The 17,855-nt window shown below is 36.7% G+C and overlaps 1 protein-coding gene across 2 annotated transcripts; it reads left to right on the forward strand.

The window, feature by feature from the left end:
- Positions 1-10,150: 10,150 nt before the first annotated feature.
- On the forward strand, positions 10,151-14,468 carry LOC113697538 (raucaffricine-O-beta-D-glucosidase-like). 2 transcript variants are annotated; one of them, XM_027217201.2, is made up of 12 exons: positions 10,151-10,306; positions 10,884-11,012; positions 11,175-11,250; positions 11,409-11,486; positions 11,764-11,851; positions 12,530-12,833; positions 12,947-13,059; positions 13,222-13,439; positions 13,549-13,586; positions 13,754-13,856; positions 13,955-14,066; positions 14,161-14,468. In XM_027217201.2, exons 1-12 carry the CDS (start codon positions 10,217-10,219, stop codon positions 14,420-14,422), a joined length of 1,611 nt encoding a protein of 536 aa, XP_027073002.1. In that variant the 5' UTR covers positions 10,151-10,216; the 3' UTR covers positions 14,423-14,468. The 2 variants fall into 2 exon arrangements, with proteins under 2 accessions (XP_027073002.1, XP_071910191.1); XM_072054090.1 differs by lacking the exon at positions 10,151-10,306 and having other exon boundaries at positions 10,903-11,012; positions 11,170-11,250.
- Positions 14,469-17,855: the final 3,387 nt, after the last annotated feature.

Genomic DNA, 17,855 nt, shown 5'->3' on the forward strand with positions numbered 1-17,855 from the left:
GTAATTAAACCATTTTCCAATAATTAATCATAAGTGGATTATTCTGTATAATGTATTAAATTCATAAATTGACAAAACATGAAACAATCACTGTGGGCTAAAGTACATAACGAGGCCTATATGTTACCCAAAAAATAACTGTGGGCTAGCCATGGTCACGTCCACTTGATATTTATTTCCTTTAATTGTTTTCAATATTTTTTAACTTTGTCTTTGGTCAAAAGCCATCAAAGAGTTCCTGTTCACTCATGAGTACGTACAAAGACCAGTTGTGTTTGGATCGTAAATTATTATATTTTATTTACATCTTATTTGTATACATTAATTTACTTATATTATTAACATATTTTTCAATCACGTTTTTATCTAATATATATCATATCAAAAAAATGTTACAGTACCTTTTCACAAAATTATCTCAAATAATTTATAATCCAAATACACTCGTATGAAAAACTGAAACGATCTAAACTCGTGCTATTTCCCGTATACCTTCTTTATATTACATTTATCATTGCCAAGAAAATTATTATAACTGCAACCTTCTTGGTTAGGACGTGTCGTTCCTGCAACATCTTTGACTCGCAAGTACTTTATAGAACTGATATTGTAACACGAATTCTGGAATTTGTACCAGTCAAATCAAGAATGTTTCACAGACTTCTACAAACTCGTGCTTCATGTGCTGCAATAGACCATATAGCCAAAACAAAAACAAAAAAAATCACAGAATTTGTAATCAATTAGTATAATATTTTGACCCTTTATTTTTTTCAAGAATTTGAATTACCCAAGTATGACACTCTTTGAAATTTGAAATCGTAACTAAACTGAGTTAATTTTTAATGGAAGTAACTTTTGAGAAGTGAAATTGATATAACTTTGGAGGAGCAATGATATAAGATCGAAGTCCAATAACTGCTTGCTTCCAACCTGAATTTCCCTATTCTAAGGCTGCAAAGCATGATCAATCCAAAAGTTATTTCTTTGAGGTGCTACATGAAATTATGGATAAGATGGAGACTATAAGCTATATAAGAGAAGAAGAAAAGCCTAATAAGCCATTATAAATAGTAACTTGTCAGACTGAAATTGGTGTACCATTACTTTTTTTTTTGTCAGCAATGATACATTTGTATAACCTACTCTATCCTAATCTAGAGGGAGGGGGAGCCTAACGAAACTGTTGTAGGGGCTAGTGGATATACAGATCCAATTAGATCAAGAGAATGCTATAACACAACCCTTAGATTTTTTTTCGCTACTGGTGAGGTTTGAACCCTCACCAACAGCCCAAGAAGGGACTTAAGTTCCTCCCTGGTAGCCACTGAGCCATTGGCCCAGTGGTTTGGTGTACCATTACTTAAAAAGTTCTTTTTTTTATTTGGTTAAAAAAGATATCCAATTAACATCTACATAGGAAAAAGTGCAATGCAAAGTCCAGTTTTCTCATGCTTTCAACTTCCTGGCAAGTTGATTCGTATGGACATAAAAGAAATGAAGTAGCTTGGAAATTGCAGTAATTGAATAATACAATTGGGTCTTGGCAGTAATTGAATAATACAATTGGGTCTTGGCAGCCAATTGAAAAACATCTACCCGACTGGAGGACACCTATGCAATCTTATCATGATTAACGAGTTATGCAGCTTACCTAATTAGTGTTTGACATAAAATAGAGTATCATTCCTATAACTTGCTTATTTTTCTAGCAATTATTACAGAAATATTAATTCACACGTAAAATAATTGTACAATGCATAAGGGTCGCACTCGGTTTACGGTCTGCAAAAAACAATCTATTAGAATCAACGATAGCTACTTTTTGGGGAATTTTAAGTTTTAAATTTTTTTTATTTATTAAAAATTCTAAAACTTAGACAAAAAATAATCAAGAACATAAAAAATATATATAAGGCATGAACGGATTTTTTCTTTTGAATAAAACATATATTTTACGTATAGATTTGCAGTGACACCTTTTAAAAACACCATTATGCCTAATAAATACAGAAAAATGTAATTTGCACTTCAATTTTTGTTAATTACACTCCTACTATTATTTTTATCACATGATTTTTATTTATTAAAGTATATGATAAAATAAATGGTGGAAGTGTAATTAACAAAATATGGAGTGCAAATAACATTTTTCCAAATACACTAAAAAAGTAACCCAAAGAGCACCCACGGCACGGCGGCACAAATTATTGTTTTTTACTTTGTTGGTAACTGTCAGTCAGGGTTTTGAATAGAAATGTAGATTATTCTAACTCCTACCCATTCACAATCCAGAATTTTTTTATTTCTGGGTCAATTGCAACGTTGTTTCCATTTTCCTTAAATTTCAATTTTTTTTTTTTCTGCAACGGTAGATTATGTATTGATTGGCAAAATATACACTTATATGAGCAACGGCTCAACTAGTTCTATACAAATGTGTTAGACACACCGAGGATTGATCAATTCCTCATCTTGAGATATGCCTAAAGCATAATCACTAATCCATTCACATCTAGAATCTAGATTCTTATCTAAACAAAAGGAGCAATTCTGGAATAAGGCTCTGAGGCTGTTAATATCATCAGTCAAAGTTGCCATTTTGATATCCTTGGCCAAACCATTTGTAATCATTTTCAAAAGCTGAGGGCTGAGGAGATGGACTTTAATCTTCTGCCATTGCATCTGTCTAGCCTTTATGATGGCCATCTTCACAGCTTCCGCACTTGTCTGCAAATGGCTTCCTGCATACCTATCAGTCAGTGCCCAAGCAGACACCAATTGATGGTTGGCATTAGTTGCTATAATCCCAGTCCCAACTCTATTGGTTTGTTCTTGCACATGAGTTGAAAATCTGATCTGCATTTCATCCCTTCCACCTTCATCAGTTTCTGCATTCTCTCTGTCTCTTTCAACTTCCCCAGGTGTCGATTTCTCCTCCCTCCAAGCTGATGCTTGCTCTTGCCATTCCTGTAAGGCCTTTTTGATTGTTTCCCAAGGATGCCTTCGTTTGGCATTGAACTTCCATTCATTCCTTCTTTTCCAGATTTGCCAAAGGATATTCACAGTTAGCTCAACATGTTCCCTTCCTTCTATCCTGTTTGTTGCTTCCAGCATAGAATTCCACCATACTAATATATTCCTTGTCTGTTCCGTTAAACCATCCCATTGAATTGGGGCCATCTTCCAAACTTCTTGGGCTCTGCTGCATTGAAAGAGCAAATGTTCAATTGATTCTTCCTGTTCACCACAGCCATCACAAATTGGATCCCCCTGGTGTATTCTTTTAAACACCAGGTCATTAACTGGTAACAGGCCATTTAGACTCCTCCAAATGAAATGTTTAATCTTGCTTTTGACCTTTAGCTTCCACAGCCACTTCCATTGCTTATCATTATAGTTTGCTGAGCTTGTTCCTGCCTCATTATCTCTCCTTTCCTTGTGTTGAGATGTTTCCTGACATAGAGCTTTATATCCTGAATTGACCGTGTAGGTACCACTGCCACTATGTAACCAATAATTGCTGTCCTCCCTTCCTGCAATACTGATTGGAATATCAAGGATTTCTTTCGCATCCTTTCTGTTGAAAATCCGACACACTAATGGTCTCCTCCATCTAAAGCCACTGATCAGCTCTTCTACCCTTCTAATATTGCAACACTGAGGCATCGCAGTGGTGACTTTCCCATCCTTATTTCCAGGGATCCAATTATCCTCCCAGATATTTGTTGCTTTGCCATTACCTATCTTCCTTCTGGTTCCATTGCGCACAAAATCCCTCACATTCATCAGGCTTTGCCAGATCCAAGAAGCACATTTCGGGATTTTACATTTAAAGATGGATTCCTTTGGAAAGTACTTGGCCCTCAAGATTTTACTGACTAAAAGGTTTGGTTTGGAGATTACCCTCCAAACCTGTTTAGCCAGCAAGGCTTTGTTGAAGTTTTGCAACTCCTTGAAGCCCAAGCCTCCCTCTTTTTTATCTCTAGCCAATCTCCCCCATGAACACCAATGCATCTTATTTCTTCCTTCAGATTCTCCCCACCAGTAATTAGCAAAAATGGATGTCACTTCTTTACACAGTTTGTTAGGGAGTTTAAAACAGGACATTGTGTAAACTGGCATTGCCATGGAGACTGACTTCAATAATACTTCCTTCCCCCCTTGGCTAAGCAATCTGTTCTTCCAGCTGTTCATCCTTCTGCTAATACTATCCTTTATGTAACCAAAAACTTGTTGTTTGGATCTTGTAATCACCATAGGTAGTCCCAAATATTTCCCTTGCGTAGCCACCTGAATTGTGCCTAGGCTTCGTCTTATTTCCCCTTTATTCTGATGGCTCACATTTCCACTGAAAAAAACTGAGGACTTTTCCAGATTTATAACTTGGCCTGATCCCTTCTCATACTTCCTAAGAATTTGACAGAGTTCGTTAGCTTCCCCTCTATCAGCTTTACAGAAGACCAGTGAGTCGTCAGCAAAAAATAAATGGGTCAAGCTTGGACCATTCCTGCATATCTTCATCCCTGTCATTCTTTTTTCACCTTCAGCCTGCTTCAATAAATTGGAGAACCCTTCTGAACAAAGAAGGAAAAGATAAGGTGACAATGGATCACCTTGTCTTATTCCCCTTTCTGGAATTACAAACTCCTTTGGTATTCCATTTATGTTGAAGGAGTATGTAACAGATGATAGACAGCTCCATATCCATTTCCTCCAAACTGCGCAGTAGCCCATCTTGTCCATCATGGAATCCAGGAATTTCCACTCCACCCTGTCGTAGGCCTTTGACATGTCCAGCTTCACAGCCATAAATCCATTTTGTCCTTGTTTCTTATTTTTCATGTAATGCAAATATTCATGGCACAAAATGACATTATCGAGAATTTGCCTGCCTGGGATAAAGGCTGCTTGGTTTTTACTAATGCAAAGGCTTAAAACTTTCTTGAGTCTATTGGCCAAAATTTTTGAAATCACTTTGTACACTACGTTACAGAGACTAATTGGCCTATAGCTCTTCAAGTTAATGGGACTTTGTATTTTGGGAATAAGGGAGATGACAGTATGATTCCAGGACTTAGGCATGTTGTTGGTTTGGAAAAAATGCCTAATGGCAGCAACTAAATCTGGTTTAACAACATGCCAAAATTTTTGGAAGAACAAGGGAGTCATACCATCTTGACCAGGAGCCTTATTCGGATTCATGGAGAAGAGAGCAGATTTGATTTCTATATCACTAACCTCTTTAGTTAGCTTGTCATTCATCTCAGTAGTGATTGTTAGAGGTATACCACTTAGAATCTCAGCAAGACCCTCACTCCCAGAACTAGCGAAAAGGACCCTATAGTATTCAGCTACTTCCTTTCCCAGCTCCTCCTCATTTTTCGTCCAAGTTCCATCCTCCCTTTGAATGTTGAGCATTCTATTTTTCCTCCTCCTCCCCTTCACACAAGCATGGAAGAATTTGGTATTCTTGTCCCCTTCTCTCAACCAGTCAATTCTTGCTTTCTGGGCCCAGTACTGTTCCTCTTCTGAATATGCCACTTTCAACTGACTCTTCAACTCTGCAATCTTGTCCTTGGAGCCAACAGCCTTCGAGTCCTGAACCTCCTTAAGCTGTTGCTTCAAATGGTTGATTTTTAGCAGTGAATTCCCTGTGAAATTATTTTTCCATTTGAGAAGAGCAACTCTGCAGTTAGCAACCTGTCTTGTAATCCTATACATACTATTTCCTTCTACTGATTGGTTCCAAGCTTGCTCAACAATCTGATTGACCTCTGACCTTTTAAGCCATCTCTTATCAAAGAAAAATCTTGATTTCCTCTTCTCTATTCTTGGCCAATTATCAATGAGCAGCATGCTATGATCTGACCCAAAGGTATCCACATGTTCACATTTAGCCTTGTCAAAAAATTGGCCCCATTCTATTGTACTCAAGCCTCTATCCAGTCTTTGCCTTATCTCTCCCTCATCTTCCCAATTATTGCTCCAAGTCCAGGGGTTACCAGTAAAACCAAGATCTACCAGCCTGTTGTTTTCTACAAAACTATTAAAATCCTTGAAGCTTCTCTCTTCTCTTACTCTACCACCCCACTTCTCCTCATTAGAGAGTATATCATTGAAGTCCCCTGCTAGAAGCCATTTATCCCCCCACAGTTGTTGTCTCAAAGTCAAAACTTTCCATTGTTCTTTCCTGATATTAGCATCACAACTCATGTAAACACCAATAAACCACCACTCAACCTGGGTGTCCGGATCTATAACTAGAGCCTCTATAGTTAGAGCAGTTGTTACCACATTCCTAACCTGTATGTCATGATTCCAAAATAAGGCCATGCCTTCTTTCCTATCCATTGCTTCCACTATTACACTTTCATCATACCTCAGTATATTTTGGACCTTCTTCATATATCTAAACCTGTTTTTGGTCTCACTCAGAAAGACCATGTTTGGGGAGAGGAGGTTCTTAGCCTCCCTCAACTGGGGAACTGTCAAGGGGCTCCCTACACCTTGGCAGTTCCACACCAAAACCTTCATTGTAACTTGAGGGGCCAGTTAAGGTTGGCCCCTTCCCCCTTAGAATTTTCACTCAGATTCCCCTCCTTAGGATCCAGTTTGTTCCTCTTGGGGGCAATCTCATTCACCTGCACTTCCACCATATCCTCATCCACCAAATTGAGTTTTCTTTTGCCTTGGTGAAGTGACAAATTCCTATTCCTGCTCAACTCTCTCAAAGGCTGTCTAGAGATTTTAGGAGATCTCAACTGTTTCTTCATCTTCCTATTATGTTTCTGAACTGCCTTTGTTCCCAAATCAGAGCTTTCTGGATCAATTTGCATTAATGCTGTCTCCGGGCTAACAATTTCTGCCTCTACTACTGTTACTTGCATAAGCTCCTGTGCTATTTGCTCAAGACCAGTTCTTTCCACTTCACCCTTGACCGATCCACTATTCACCTTCCCTTCTGATAAACTCACAAATCCTACTTCCAGAGCACAGTTACTTTTTCCCCCAGGAAGGGGTTCTGTTTCCTCCCTGGTACCATTTACCTTTTGGCTATAGATGATGTTTGAAACTGAACCTTGCATTCTCATATCATTGCAGCTCACCTCCTCTGTTGTCTTCTGCACCTCATTAATATCCATCTCTTCGGCCCTTCCCTTATCTGTCTGATTCTCATCATTTCCTTTCCTAAAATCTTCCTTTTTCCCTGACGAGAATTCCTTATGTCTATGTTCCAGATTCTCCTTAGCCTTGGGGTTTAAAAGTACCATCTCTCCATCTTTAAAACCCCAATGGTTCTTCTCCGAGTTAAACTTGCTTTGGTGTTCCTTTTGGGGTGATGGTTTTCCTGTATTTGCTCTCAACCACGGACCATACTGATGTTCCTGCTTACCTTTACTAATCTGTATAATTGCCTTGCATGACTTTTCTCCATGTCCAACTACACCACATTTATAGCAGAAATCTGGACAGCGCTCATATCTGAAATTCAACCACTTCAACACTCCATTCACTTTAACGGTTGTTCCCCTTAGTAGAGGTAGTGAGATATCTAGCATCACCAAAAGCTTTAAATGTCTTCCTTCCTTTCCTCCTACTTGAGGCACTAGAACATCCCTTACTTCATGAAACACTGCACCAATTTTCCTCCCCGTTTCTTTTGTTATCCAGTGCACGGGAAGATTCCAGACTTGCACCCACATAGGGGCTAGGTCAAAGGCAGCTGTATCATCCTCTATACCTTCATTCCAATGTTTCATAACCAGAATTTGGTTGTCCATGACCCAAGGACCTCCTCCTACGATCCTATCTCTGTCCTCCCTGTTCGGAATATAAAACTGAAACAAGTTTGGGCCCAGTTCTATGATTCTCAGATTCCTTGGATACCCCCAAGCTGAATTCACGAAGTTCTTTACTCCTACAAAATTAACCACTTTCTCACCTCTGATTCTACCCACTAGACTTAACTGGCATTCAAGTATACCTCTATCTATCTCTTCGCTTCCTAGGTCTGTACCCTCCAATTCTTTCTCTGATAGAGCAAACTTGCTGATCGCATCTGCCAGTTCTTCCGCCATAAGGTCTATACAGATTCTAAAGAATAAACCCTGCTATCACTACTGAGACCAGGACAAGTCAAACAAGGCCAAAAACAAAGGAGGCCATCACAAGCAGGCGAGACACACAACTCAGAAAAGAACTACCTTCCTAAATATGAAAATAAAACAGAGAAATAAGTAGAAAAACACTTACGACCTTCTTAAAGATTTTTTTTTTTTTTTAAAAGTTTTTCCTTATTATAAAAGAAAAAAACCAGAAGGGCTGACTGAGGCAAAAAAAAAAAACCCAGAACCTTTAACAGAAATGATAACAGCAACTGAGGACTGTAGGATTAATGGCTATGAAGTTACCTGCCAGCGCACCTACGTCTTCCATGGAGTCTGTTTCCTCGGACCATACAAACAAAGATCACTACTGCATGCAGAAATCCGACAAAAGCTAACACTGTGGCGTAAGCTTTCCACAAGCTGGGAGACAGGATTATCTCACAGATCACTATTTTGCTGATGCACTCTAAAAAGTTCGCTAATCTTAACTAACTCTCAGCGCTACAAAGTGGGGAATGTCTAGATCTTGGGATTGTCTGTGTGTGTTTGCGGAAATTGTGAGGGAATTTTAGAAGGATTTTGAAAAGATTTGAAACTCTCAAGACTGAGAGACTCGCGCTCTTATCTAGAGAGAGAAACCCTTAAATTTCAATTGGCTGATGTAATTGTTGGCAGCTCACATTCTCCCATATTGAATAGACCAGCCTCCAAAGTCTTGTCCCCTCAACTTCTACATCTACGTCAGGGACAAGACGAGGACAAAACGAGAACTCATCGGTTCATAGAATTCCTCACGCAATTTCTTTGCTACTGATTTGGCAGGAAGCAACTCAACATTAGAGCGACGGAGGGGCGACGAGAGGAACTTTTTGCCAGTTTAGGCAAACAACACGGCATGTGTTTCGATTGACATTATTTATTAAGAAAATTATTTATTCATATTATGAATATAATTTTCAGCATACTTTTTTTTATTTCATATATATCACATTGTAAAAAATATTGTAATAATTATTTTAAATAATATTTCAAGTAATTGACATTGTTTCAGAAAATTTTAGAGCTTTAAGGTCGCGCAAGATATCTCTGGAATTTCTTTTGCTTGCTGCTATATACTTTGATCATTAGGTTTATTCAATCAAACAATTGAATTTAAACAATTTCATGTAGCAATATGCTATGTTTAGGTATTTTTGTGAATTTCTTTTTCAAGTTTCATTTATTTGTTAATATATTAATTTGTGTGTTCTTTTCCTTTTTCTTCCCCGTTTTTCCTACACTACAATTTGAAGCGATCCCCTGGAAAGAGGGGTGAAGTGTTCTACTCATTAGTTATTTTGCTCTAAATTAAGTTTTATTGATTACACTTTTTTCTTTCTTTAGCTAAAAGCAGTTTTGAAGTGTTCTACTAATTAGTATTTTTGCTCTTATTAGGTTGCGAAAAAGTGAAAATTGAGGCGACGTCTCTTTGAAAAAAAAAAAAAACCATTACCTTGTCCAAACATTTAACACGAATTCATGATTTTAACTTTTAATAGATCAGAAAATAATGAACTTTTCCTTTAATAAAGTCCACAAAAGGAAGGTAGCAAGAAAACAATAGAAGCTTATGATGACAACAAGTCCTGTCTAATATTAACACATCTTAATTCAGACTTAATCAAAATATTTTTCCGATTAATTGATAAGAAAAATCTGTTTCCTTTTTTTTAAAAAAAGCTAAATCTTATATGCTAATTTATTCACAGAGTGGGGGGCCATGCATACTTTAGTCTCTGATTTCAATTACTATCCTCTAACCATTTCAGAATGCCAGCAAACGGTGGTCTCAAGAAGTGATTTAAAAAAGGATGCTATTTTACCCGATCAAAGTCTAAGCGCAGCCTTCCAACTTGCTGATAAAAAAGATAAAAATGAAAGTCAATACACGCAACAGCTACTCGTTTTTCCTAGCTAATCATGCCTATATAAGCCCTGTATAATCATAGCTTTAGTACCACAACTCAAAAGTATTCAATAACAGACCTTATTCAGGAAAACATATTTCAAAACTTCAAATCAATTGATCATCAGAAATCAAGACAAAGGAAGTGTAGCTTCAAGAAATGGCAGCTAAAAGCAACGTCACAAATGATCTCAGCCGTGCCGATTTTGGAGAGGACTTCATCTTTGGAAGTGCATCGGCTGCTTATCAGGTAAATTAAGTCTTGTTCCTGCTTAATTATTGTGAACAATATAGGTTTTACAAATTTAATATTGCTACTTCTTGTAGTCAGTGGCGGAAGTAAGGGTGCAGGGAGGGGCAAGTGTCCCTTAAGAATTTACAAAATTCTTTTGTATACCTTTAAAAAATTTGAAGATTTTCACACATATCTTTGTAAAATTTAGATCGTGCCCGCTTAAAATTTTAGAAATTCTTTTATATCCTCTTAAAAAATTAATATTTTCACTTATACCTTCGACCAACTTATCTTTGCCCCCTAAGCTTTTTGTAAAAGATGCAAGATAGCTCCTTTGGGGCCCAACATCCCCGCCCCAACACCCCCAAAAAAAAAGGGAAAGCTTAGTTCACGGTTCCGGCAGTGACTGTAGTGCAGATGTCTTGTTTGCGTGAGACAATTATTATCTGATTTTAATACAACATTCAATTTTACATGAAAAAGAAAAGTTATATAAGTCCTGCTAATTTTGGAGATAGTTTAACAAGTCATGGATTGGTTAAAAATTGAACGTTTTCTTGTTTTCACAATTTTTTCCTTTTGTGGGTGATAGATGGAAGGTGCTGCAGAAGAAGGTGGTAGAGGCCCTAGTATATGGGACAAATTTACTGAACAAAGACCTGATAAAGTGGTCGATGGAAGTAATGGAAATGTGGCTATTGATCAATATCATCGTTACAAGGTAAAGCTTTTCAACTTATAAAGTACCGTGATCTATATATGATTACTAAAATGAGAAACTTATACAAATTAAAGGATGCATGAATGGTTGAATATTAAATTTGAGTGAAAAATGGGCACGACCATTTAGTGCTACTAATATTCAAGCTTTTCAATAGTGCAGGAAGATGTCCAAATGATGAAGAAAATTGGCTTGGATGCATACCGATTTTCAATCTCCTGGTCTAGAGTACTGCCTGGTAAGCAAGAAGAATACAATAGTCAAACAAGAGAAAAATGAACATTTGAAATATCTTCACGCAAATATACTAGGACAAAATCTAAGGCACACATGTTATACTTTCAACCACAAACGAGCACTTGAATAAGAAGCCTCTGACCCAAACTGAAATAACAGGTGGAAGACTAAATGCTGGTGTGAACAAAGAAGGAATACAGTACTACAACAATCTTATCGATGAGCTCTTGGCAAATGGTGAGTTCTTTTTTATTTGTTTTTTATGGAAGTTCAATAAAAAGTCTCCCAAGGTATTGGCAGGAATTGTGTGGAAGGCATTTCCTATACATTACTTTTTATTGCTAAGAGTACAAAAAAAAGTGTGTTTTTTATGAAAGTCGTAAATTTTGCGACAAAAGAAGCTCAAAAATTTCACTTTCTAGGTAATTTAAGCGTCCAAACATAGCATTAGCCTTTTTTTTTTCTTTTTTTGGGAGTCGAATTAACCCCATGCAATATAAACACACTATTGCAGGTATCAAGCCTTTTGTGACTCTTTTCCACTGGGATGTACCCCAAACTTTGGAAGATGAATATGGCGGTTTCCTCTGTCGGAGAATAGTGTAAGTGGTGTAATTCGGTCTTATATAATTTCATCAACTGTTTAATAACATATTGCTCCATATTAAATACATGAAATATGTGACAAGGGAGCAGGAAGTTTCATAGGCTATGAGAGAGAGAGAGAGAAGATTCGTATACCATGTTCGTAGCCATCAGGTGATTAGGACATTACACTAAACTAAATTTAAACTAATGCAAATGGCGCATTGTATATAGGAGTAGGTAAGGAGATATATCAAAAGTGATCTACTCAGCACGAAAGCTAAATGTTGATATACAATTCGGAGTACCCAACTGGCAATTTAGCCTACATAATTGTTCCATATGAAATTCTTTTCTCTAACTTTATATTTACCTTCTCTGGACTAATAATTTCTTTCTGGACAGTGATATACTTCCCTTGACTATTTTTTTGTTAGGCATGTCATGTCTCCCTCCTCAGCTAATTGTATAGTAAGCCTACTAATGTAAAGTATTTTACTCAGGAAATAGTATTTAAAATGTTAATTAGGGCAGCTTTGAACAATAATATATCTGAAAGGCTAATCTTAGCTACTAATAAGCGGTAAAACCTTCATTTGTGCATTAGATCAAGGAAGCCTAATATATTCCTATGTGTTTACAAATTTTTAGATCTTTTATGTGATTGTATCTGATAAGTCTACTCCATCCAACAGGGATGACTTTCGCGAATTTGCTGAGTTATGTTTTTGGGAATTCGGTGATCGTGTGAAACATTGGATCACATTGAATGAGCCATGGACTTTTGCCTATAATGGCTACACCACTGGTGGCCATGCACCTGGTAGGGGTATATCCACAGCCGAACATATCAAAGACGGCAATACTGGACACAGATGCAACCATCTATTTTCAGGCATTCCTGTGGATGGTAATCCTGGCACAGAGCCATACTTGGTAGCACACCATTTGCTACTTGCTCATGCTGAAGCTGTAAAAGTGTACCGTGAAACCTTTAAGGTAGGCTATTTAGCTAGATGAAATTCTAAGATTGCAAAATAATTTGACATGTAAGTTACATCTAAAGTCCAGGAAAAGTTCGATATCGATGTTTAGTTGTAATATTTTTGCAGGGTCAAGAAGGGAAGATAGGAATAACCCTAGTGTCACAATGGTGGGAGCCTCTTAATGATACTCCACAGGACAAGGAAGCGGTTGAGCGGGCGGCTGATTTTATGTTCGGATGGTATATATATGCCACAATCGCTAGTTTCAATATGCAAGCTATAGCCAATTGAAGGGAAAAACAAATTTATGATATTATTGATCTAATACAAATCAGTTAGAGCTTTGATATAACATAAAACTTTGGTTGCTTTTGATTATCTAATGCTTCCTTCATATGCAGGTTTATGTCACCAATAACCTATGGTGACTATCCAAAAAGGATGAGGGATATCGTGAAGTCACGTCTTCCAAAATTTTCAAAAGAAGAGAGCCAAAATCTGAAAGGATCATTTGATTTTCTTGGATTGAATTATTATACTTCTATATATGCTAGTGATGCATCCGGGACCAAAAGTGAACTTTTAAGCTATGTCAATGATCAACAAGTTAAGACTCAAAGTAAGTTCTTGGAATTCTCTAGTCGTTGATCGTTTTCTTGCTCGCCTTCTTCTTCTTCTTCTTTTCAAACCTAATTCTTACTTTTCTTTCATTCCGGAAAATTTTACAGCCGTAGGTCCTGATGGCAAAACAGACATCGGCCCCAGGGTAAGAAAAACACTAATTTCGGATGTGTCCAGGCATTGGCTAAAAATATAAGAATCCATGCATTTCTAGTTGTAGTGATTTGCCAATCTTTGGTATATTAATAAGATTTGTGACGTATATATTATCAATGCTCTGCAACTAACCAATTTTATATGATCTAATTTCAGGCTGGTTCTGCATGGCTGTACATTTATCCCCTTGGGATTTACAAGCTCTTACAATATGTAAAAACACATTATAATAGTCCGCTCATTTATATTACTGAAAATGGTAATCAATGGGAGAGTTTTAGGGTTTTCATCAATTAAAAACAACATGGATTACAAGAAATATGAAAATTGACAAACTTTATTTCCCTTTTTTGATAGGTGTTGATGAGGTAAATGATCCTGGTCTTACTGTCTCAGAAGCTCGTATTGATAAGACAAGGATCAAATATCATCATGATCATCTTGCATATGTGAAACAAGCTATGGATGTGTAAGTTTCCAAGATGAGGGATTTGGTATTCCAAATTTGGACTAATTTGTGTGCATATTGTAAACTTTGGTTTTTTTTTATTTGCGTTTTGCAGAGACAAAGTCAATGTCAAGGGTTACTTTATATGGTCATTACTCGACAACTTTGAATGGTCTGAGGGTTATACAGCTCGTTTTGGGATTATTCATGTAAACTTCAAAGATAGAAATGCAAGATATCCAAAGAAGTCAGCTTTATGGTTCATGAACTTCCTCGCCAAGAGCAATCTATCTCCAACAAAGACAACCAAGAGGGCACTTGACAATGGAGGATTAGCTGATCTAGAAAACCCTAAGAAGAAGATCCTCAAAACTTGAGCAGTTTTCAAACATGTCGCATGATGTATTTTTTAATTTTATCAAGAATTAGTTCAATAATTTTAATGTTTAAGTTGCAGCTTAAATTAGGCTTGTTTTGAGATAAAAGATTGAACCATTTAGTAAACCTTCTTACAAAATTGGGAAAATGATCGGTTTCATCCTTCACATTTCACAAAAATATTCTTTTCGTCCCTCACTTTTAAAATGAAGCAATTTCGTCCTTGACATTTAAAAACTAAAATTATTACATCCCTGAACCCAAATTTTAATCTGAATCAAACCACCAATCAACTTGATTACAAATTTTGGGGTGTAATTGGTAGATCACTTGGGTAACTCAACTTGATATTCATGTAAAATTTAATGAACCTAAAAAGAAAAAAGAAAAAATTATAATATAAAAAAGAAAGATTAATTTTTTCTACATTATCATTGTATAAACTGACAGTTTTATGTACCGCCATATCATTTTAATTTAAATTTAAGCACCAAATTCTATATTTATGATACACATATAGATTCGCAAGCGGATATACTAATGGTGCATGAAAAGATTTATCAAAAAAAAAAAACTCTACTATTCCAAGACAAAGAATGGCCTTTTATGTTATAATTTTTATTTTTTTGGTTTAATAAATGTCATGTGAATACGATGAAGTTGACCGAATGATCTATCAATTCTATTTTCGAAATTTATTACTAGGTTATTAGATGATTTGATTTAGATTGAAAATTAGATTCAGGGATGTAATAGTTTTAATTTTTAAATGTCGGGCACGAATTTGCTTCATTTTAAAAGTGAGGGACGAAAAGAATATTTTTGCGAAATGTGAGGGATGAAACAGATCATTTTCCCTACAAAATTTAATGGTTTGTAATCTGGTTACATTTAATAAAATGTTCCACTATTTACTCTAACTTGTGCCTTATATATCTTGAAGTATTGGGCTATCGATTTCTTTGTTTCTTGCCCGGGATCCCCCATCTATTTCTGTTTTCTTGAAATGTACGACAGCAAATGTAATGAATTCTCGAAGGAAAAGTTTTCTCTCATCTTATGTCACGCTAGTATACAACAAAAAGATTTTTTGATTTCCCCTGATAAGTATCCTAGTTATCAGTTTGATCTCACAGTGTTTTATTTCTTTTTCCAAGGTAACCTTACTACTTTTACGGATATATCAAAATTGCTCACCAATTGGTGTCAACCAAAGACACACCCCTAAATGGGAAGACACAAAAAGACAAAAAAATATCTTGATCTAGTTTCCAAGCTATAACAGTTCCCATTTTTCTTTGTATCTTTTAACTGTCTTCCAGCTAACAATCTGAACAATCTGAAAATTGGCTTGATTTCTTGCCCTCTAAATAGTATAGGGTAAAATACATAAAACCCCCCTGTGGTTAAGAAAATTGACACGAAACTTTTTCATTGTTTAGAAACACCCACTTAACCTCCCTGTGCTTTGGACTTCTTAGGATTTTACTTGCTGACCGGCTGGGAAGCTAGCGAGTAATATTAACGCGATCTAATGGTCACTATTGTGACTAGAAGAAACTCGTTTTCATTTCAATTTTGCCCTCCATGTCTCTTACAAATGAAACCCACCATAGCTGTAGTTCTGCAAATGGAAAAAATGGACAGAGAAATACAAAACTAAGACAAAAAAAGGTCAGAGTTTGAAAAAAACGCAAGGCTGAATTGGCAAATTTTGAGCACACCAAGTTTGGACTTTGCACAAGAAAAAAAGAAATGGTGTTAGCAAGCTCCAGATTGAAGTAGTGATTGCTAGAATGGCAGCAGTAACTGTAAGGAAAGAACAACAACTCACTAACTACTTTACCTGTCTCTTAAAATATTTCTCCTTTCTTCATCCAAATGGCGGTAATATTGTACTAACCAGAATTACTACCGGTGAAGTAGATTAACAAAATCTTCCGGACACAAGTGGAGACCAATCAGTGGCCAGCTGATTTATAAAATGAATGAACAAGGCAAGACGAAAAAGAGACAAACTTAAGAGGAAATTTACAATAGCTTTGGTATCAAAGGAAGAAGAAGAGAGAAAAAAAAAACTAAAGAGTTCTCTCCTCTGCCCACACCCAAGAAAGTCCCAGTGGGCACTGCAGTGGCCCCCCACCACCACCAAAACAAGAGTAAAGAGACAGACCAATCAGTAGCCTAGCAGGCGGCAGCAAAGAAAGGGGAAAGGGTTGCAGACAGCCAGCAATCAGGTTGCTCCGATAGTCCCTCTTTCTTCCCACCCATGGCTGAAAGAAGAAGAAGCAGCGGCAGCAGCAATGAATCATCATCATCATCAGGTGCAACAGCAGCAGCAGTGTGCAGAATACCGAATGACCACCTCTTCTCCATCTTGTTGCGTCTTCCAATAGACTCAATCCTCTGCTTTGGTATGACTTGCAGAAGATTGAGGTCTCTTACTCACTCCGACGCTCTCTGGGAATCCATCTGCGGGCCGACTGGGGTTCAAAATATCCCAATTTTTTTCAAATAAAACTTCTTTTACCAAGTTTCAAAATATCCCCAACAATTTACTACCAAAACACCTACCATCAAACAAATCAACTCCTCTGAAATTAAGGGTTCAAATATGAGATTACCTGGTTAATAGCTATGCTCGATTCGTTGCAACCCTCACCGATCTGTACAGAAACGCCGATCGATCTTCACTATAACTCAGACCGATCTGTATAGAAACACCTCTTTCTTGGTTGTAGATTTAGGGTTTCTCTCTCTACACATGAAGTACCCTCAAGATTTACTAATTGCATCTGTACCTTTTCAGATATTATAAATGAGGGTATTTTTGATATTTCATATTGTTACTGGCTTTCCAGCCGGTTAGCAGGTAAAATCCTAAGAAGTTCAAAGCACATGGAGGTTAAGTGGGTGTTTCTAAACAATGAGGAAGTTTCGTGTCAATTTTCTTAACCATAGGGGGGTTTTATGTATTTCACCCAAATAGTATATAAAAAAGTAACCAGTACTATACTGCAAATTTCAGCTCTAAACGAAGGCCTCTGCAAACTATTACTATTTCATCTAATTTGTAGCATCATGTTGCATATCATACATTCAATTCACTGCCAAGGGCACCACCTAAAGATGAGCAATTATGGAACCTTAAATGTTGTTATATAGCACTCAAATTTAATCTTTTATTAATAATCATATTAGCCACTTTTTAAAATCAAGACCTTCCTCAAAATTTCCTTATCCTTTATCATTTTCAAGTTTAAATTCTCCGCAATCTTAACATCTTAGTTCAGGAGAACAAACAACAATCATCTGATCTTCTTAATTTTCAAGTCATTATTTTCAATTCTTGTTACTCTTCCATACAGCATGCTCCTGAACAGCGATTTTGTCGGTACAGAGTTCTACAAAAACGGTCTTCTAGGAAAATAG

Source organism: Coffea arabica, chromosome 6e, assembly GCF_036785885.1.
Source record: "Coffea arabica cultivar ET-39 chromosome 6e, Coffea Arabica ET-39 HiFi, whole genome shotgun sequence".
Lineage (NCBI taxonomy): Eukaryota > Viridiplantae > Streptophyta > Magnoliopsida > Gentianales > Rubiaceae > Coffea > Coffea arabica.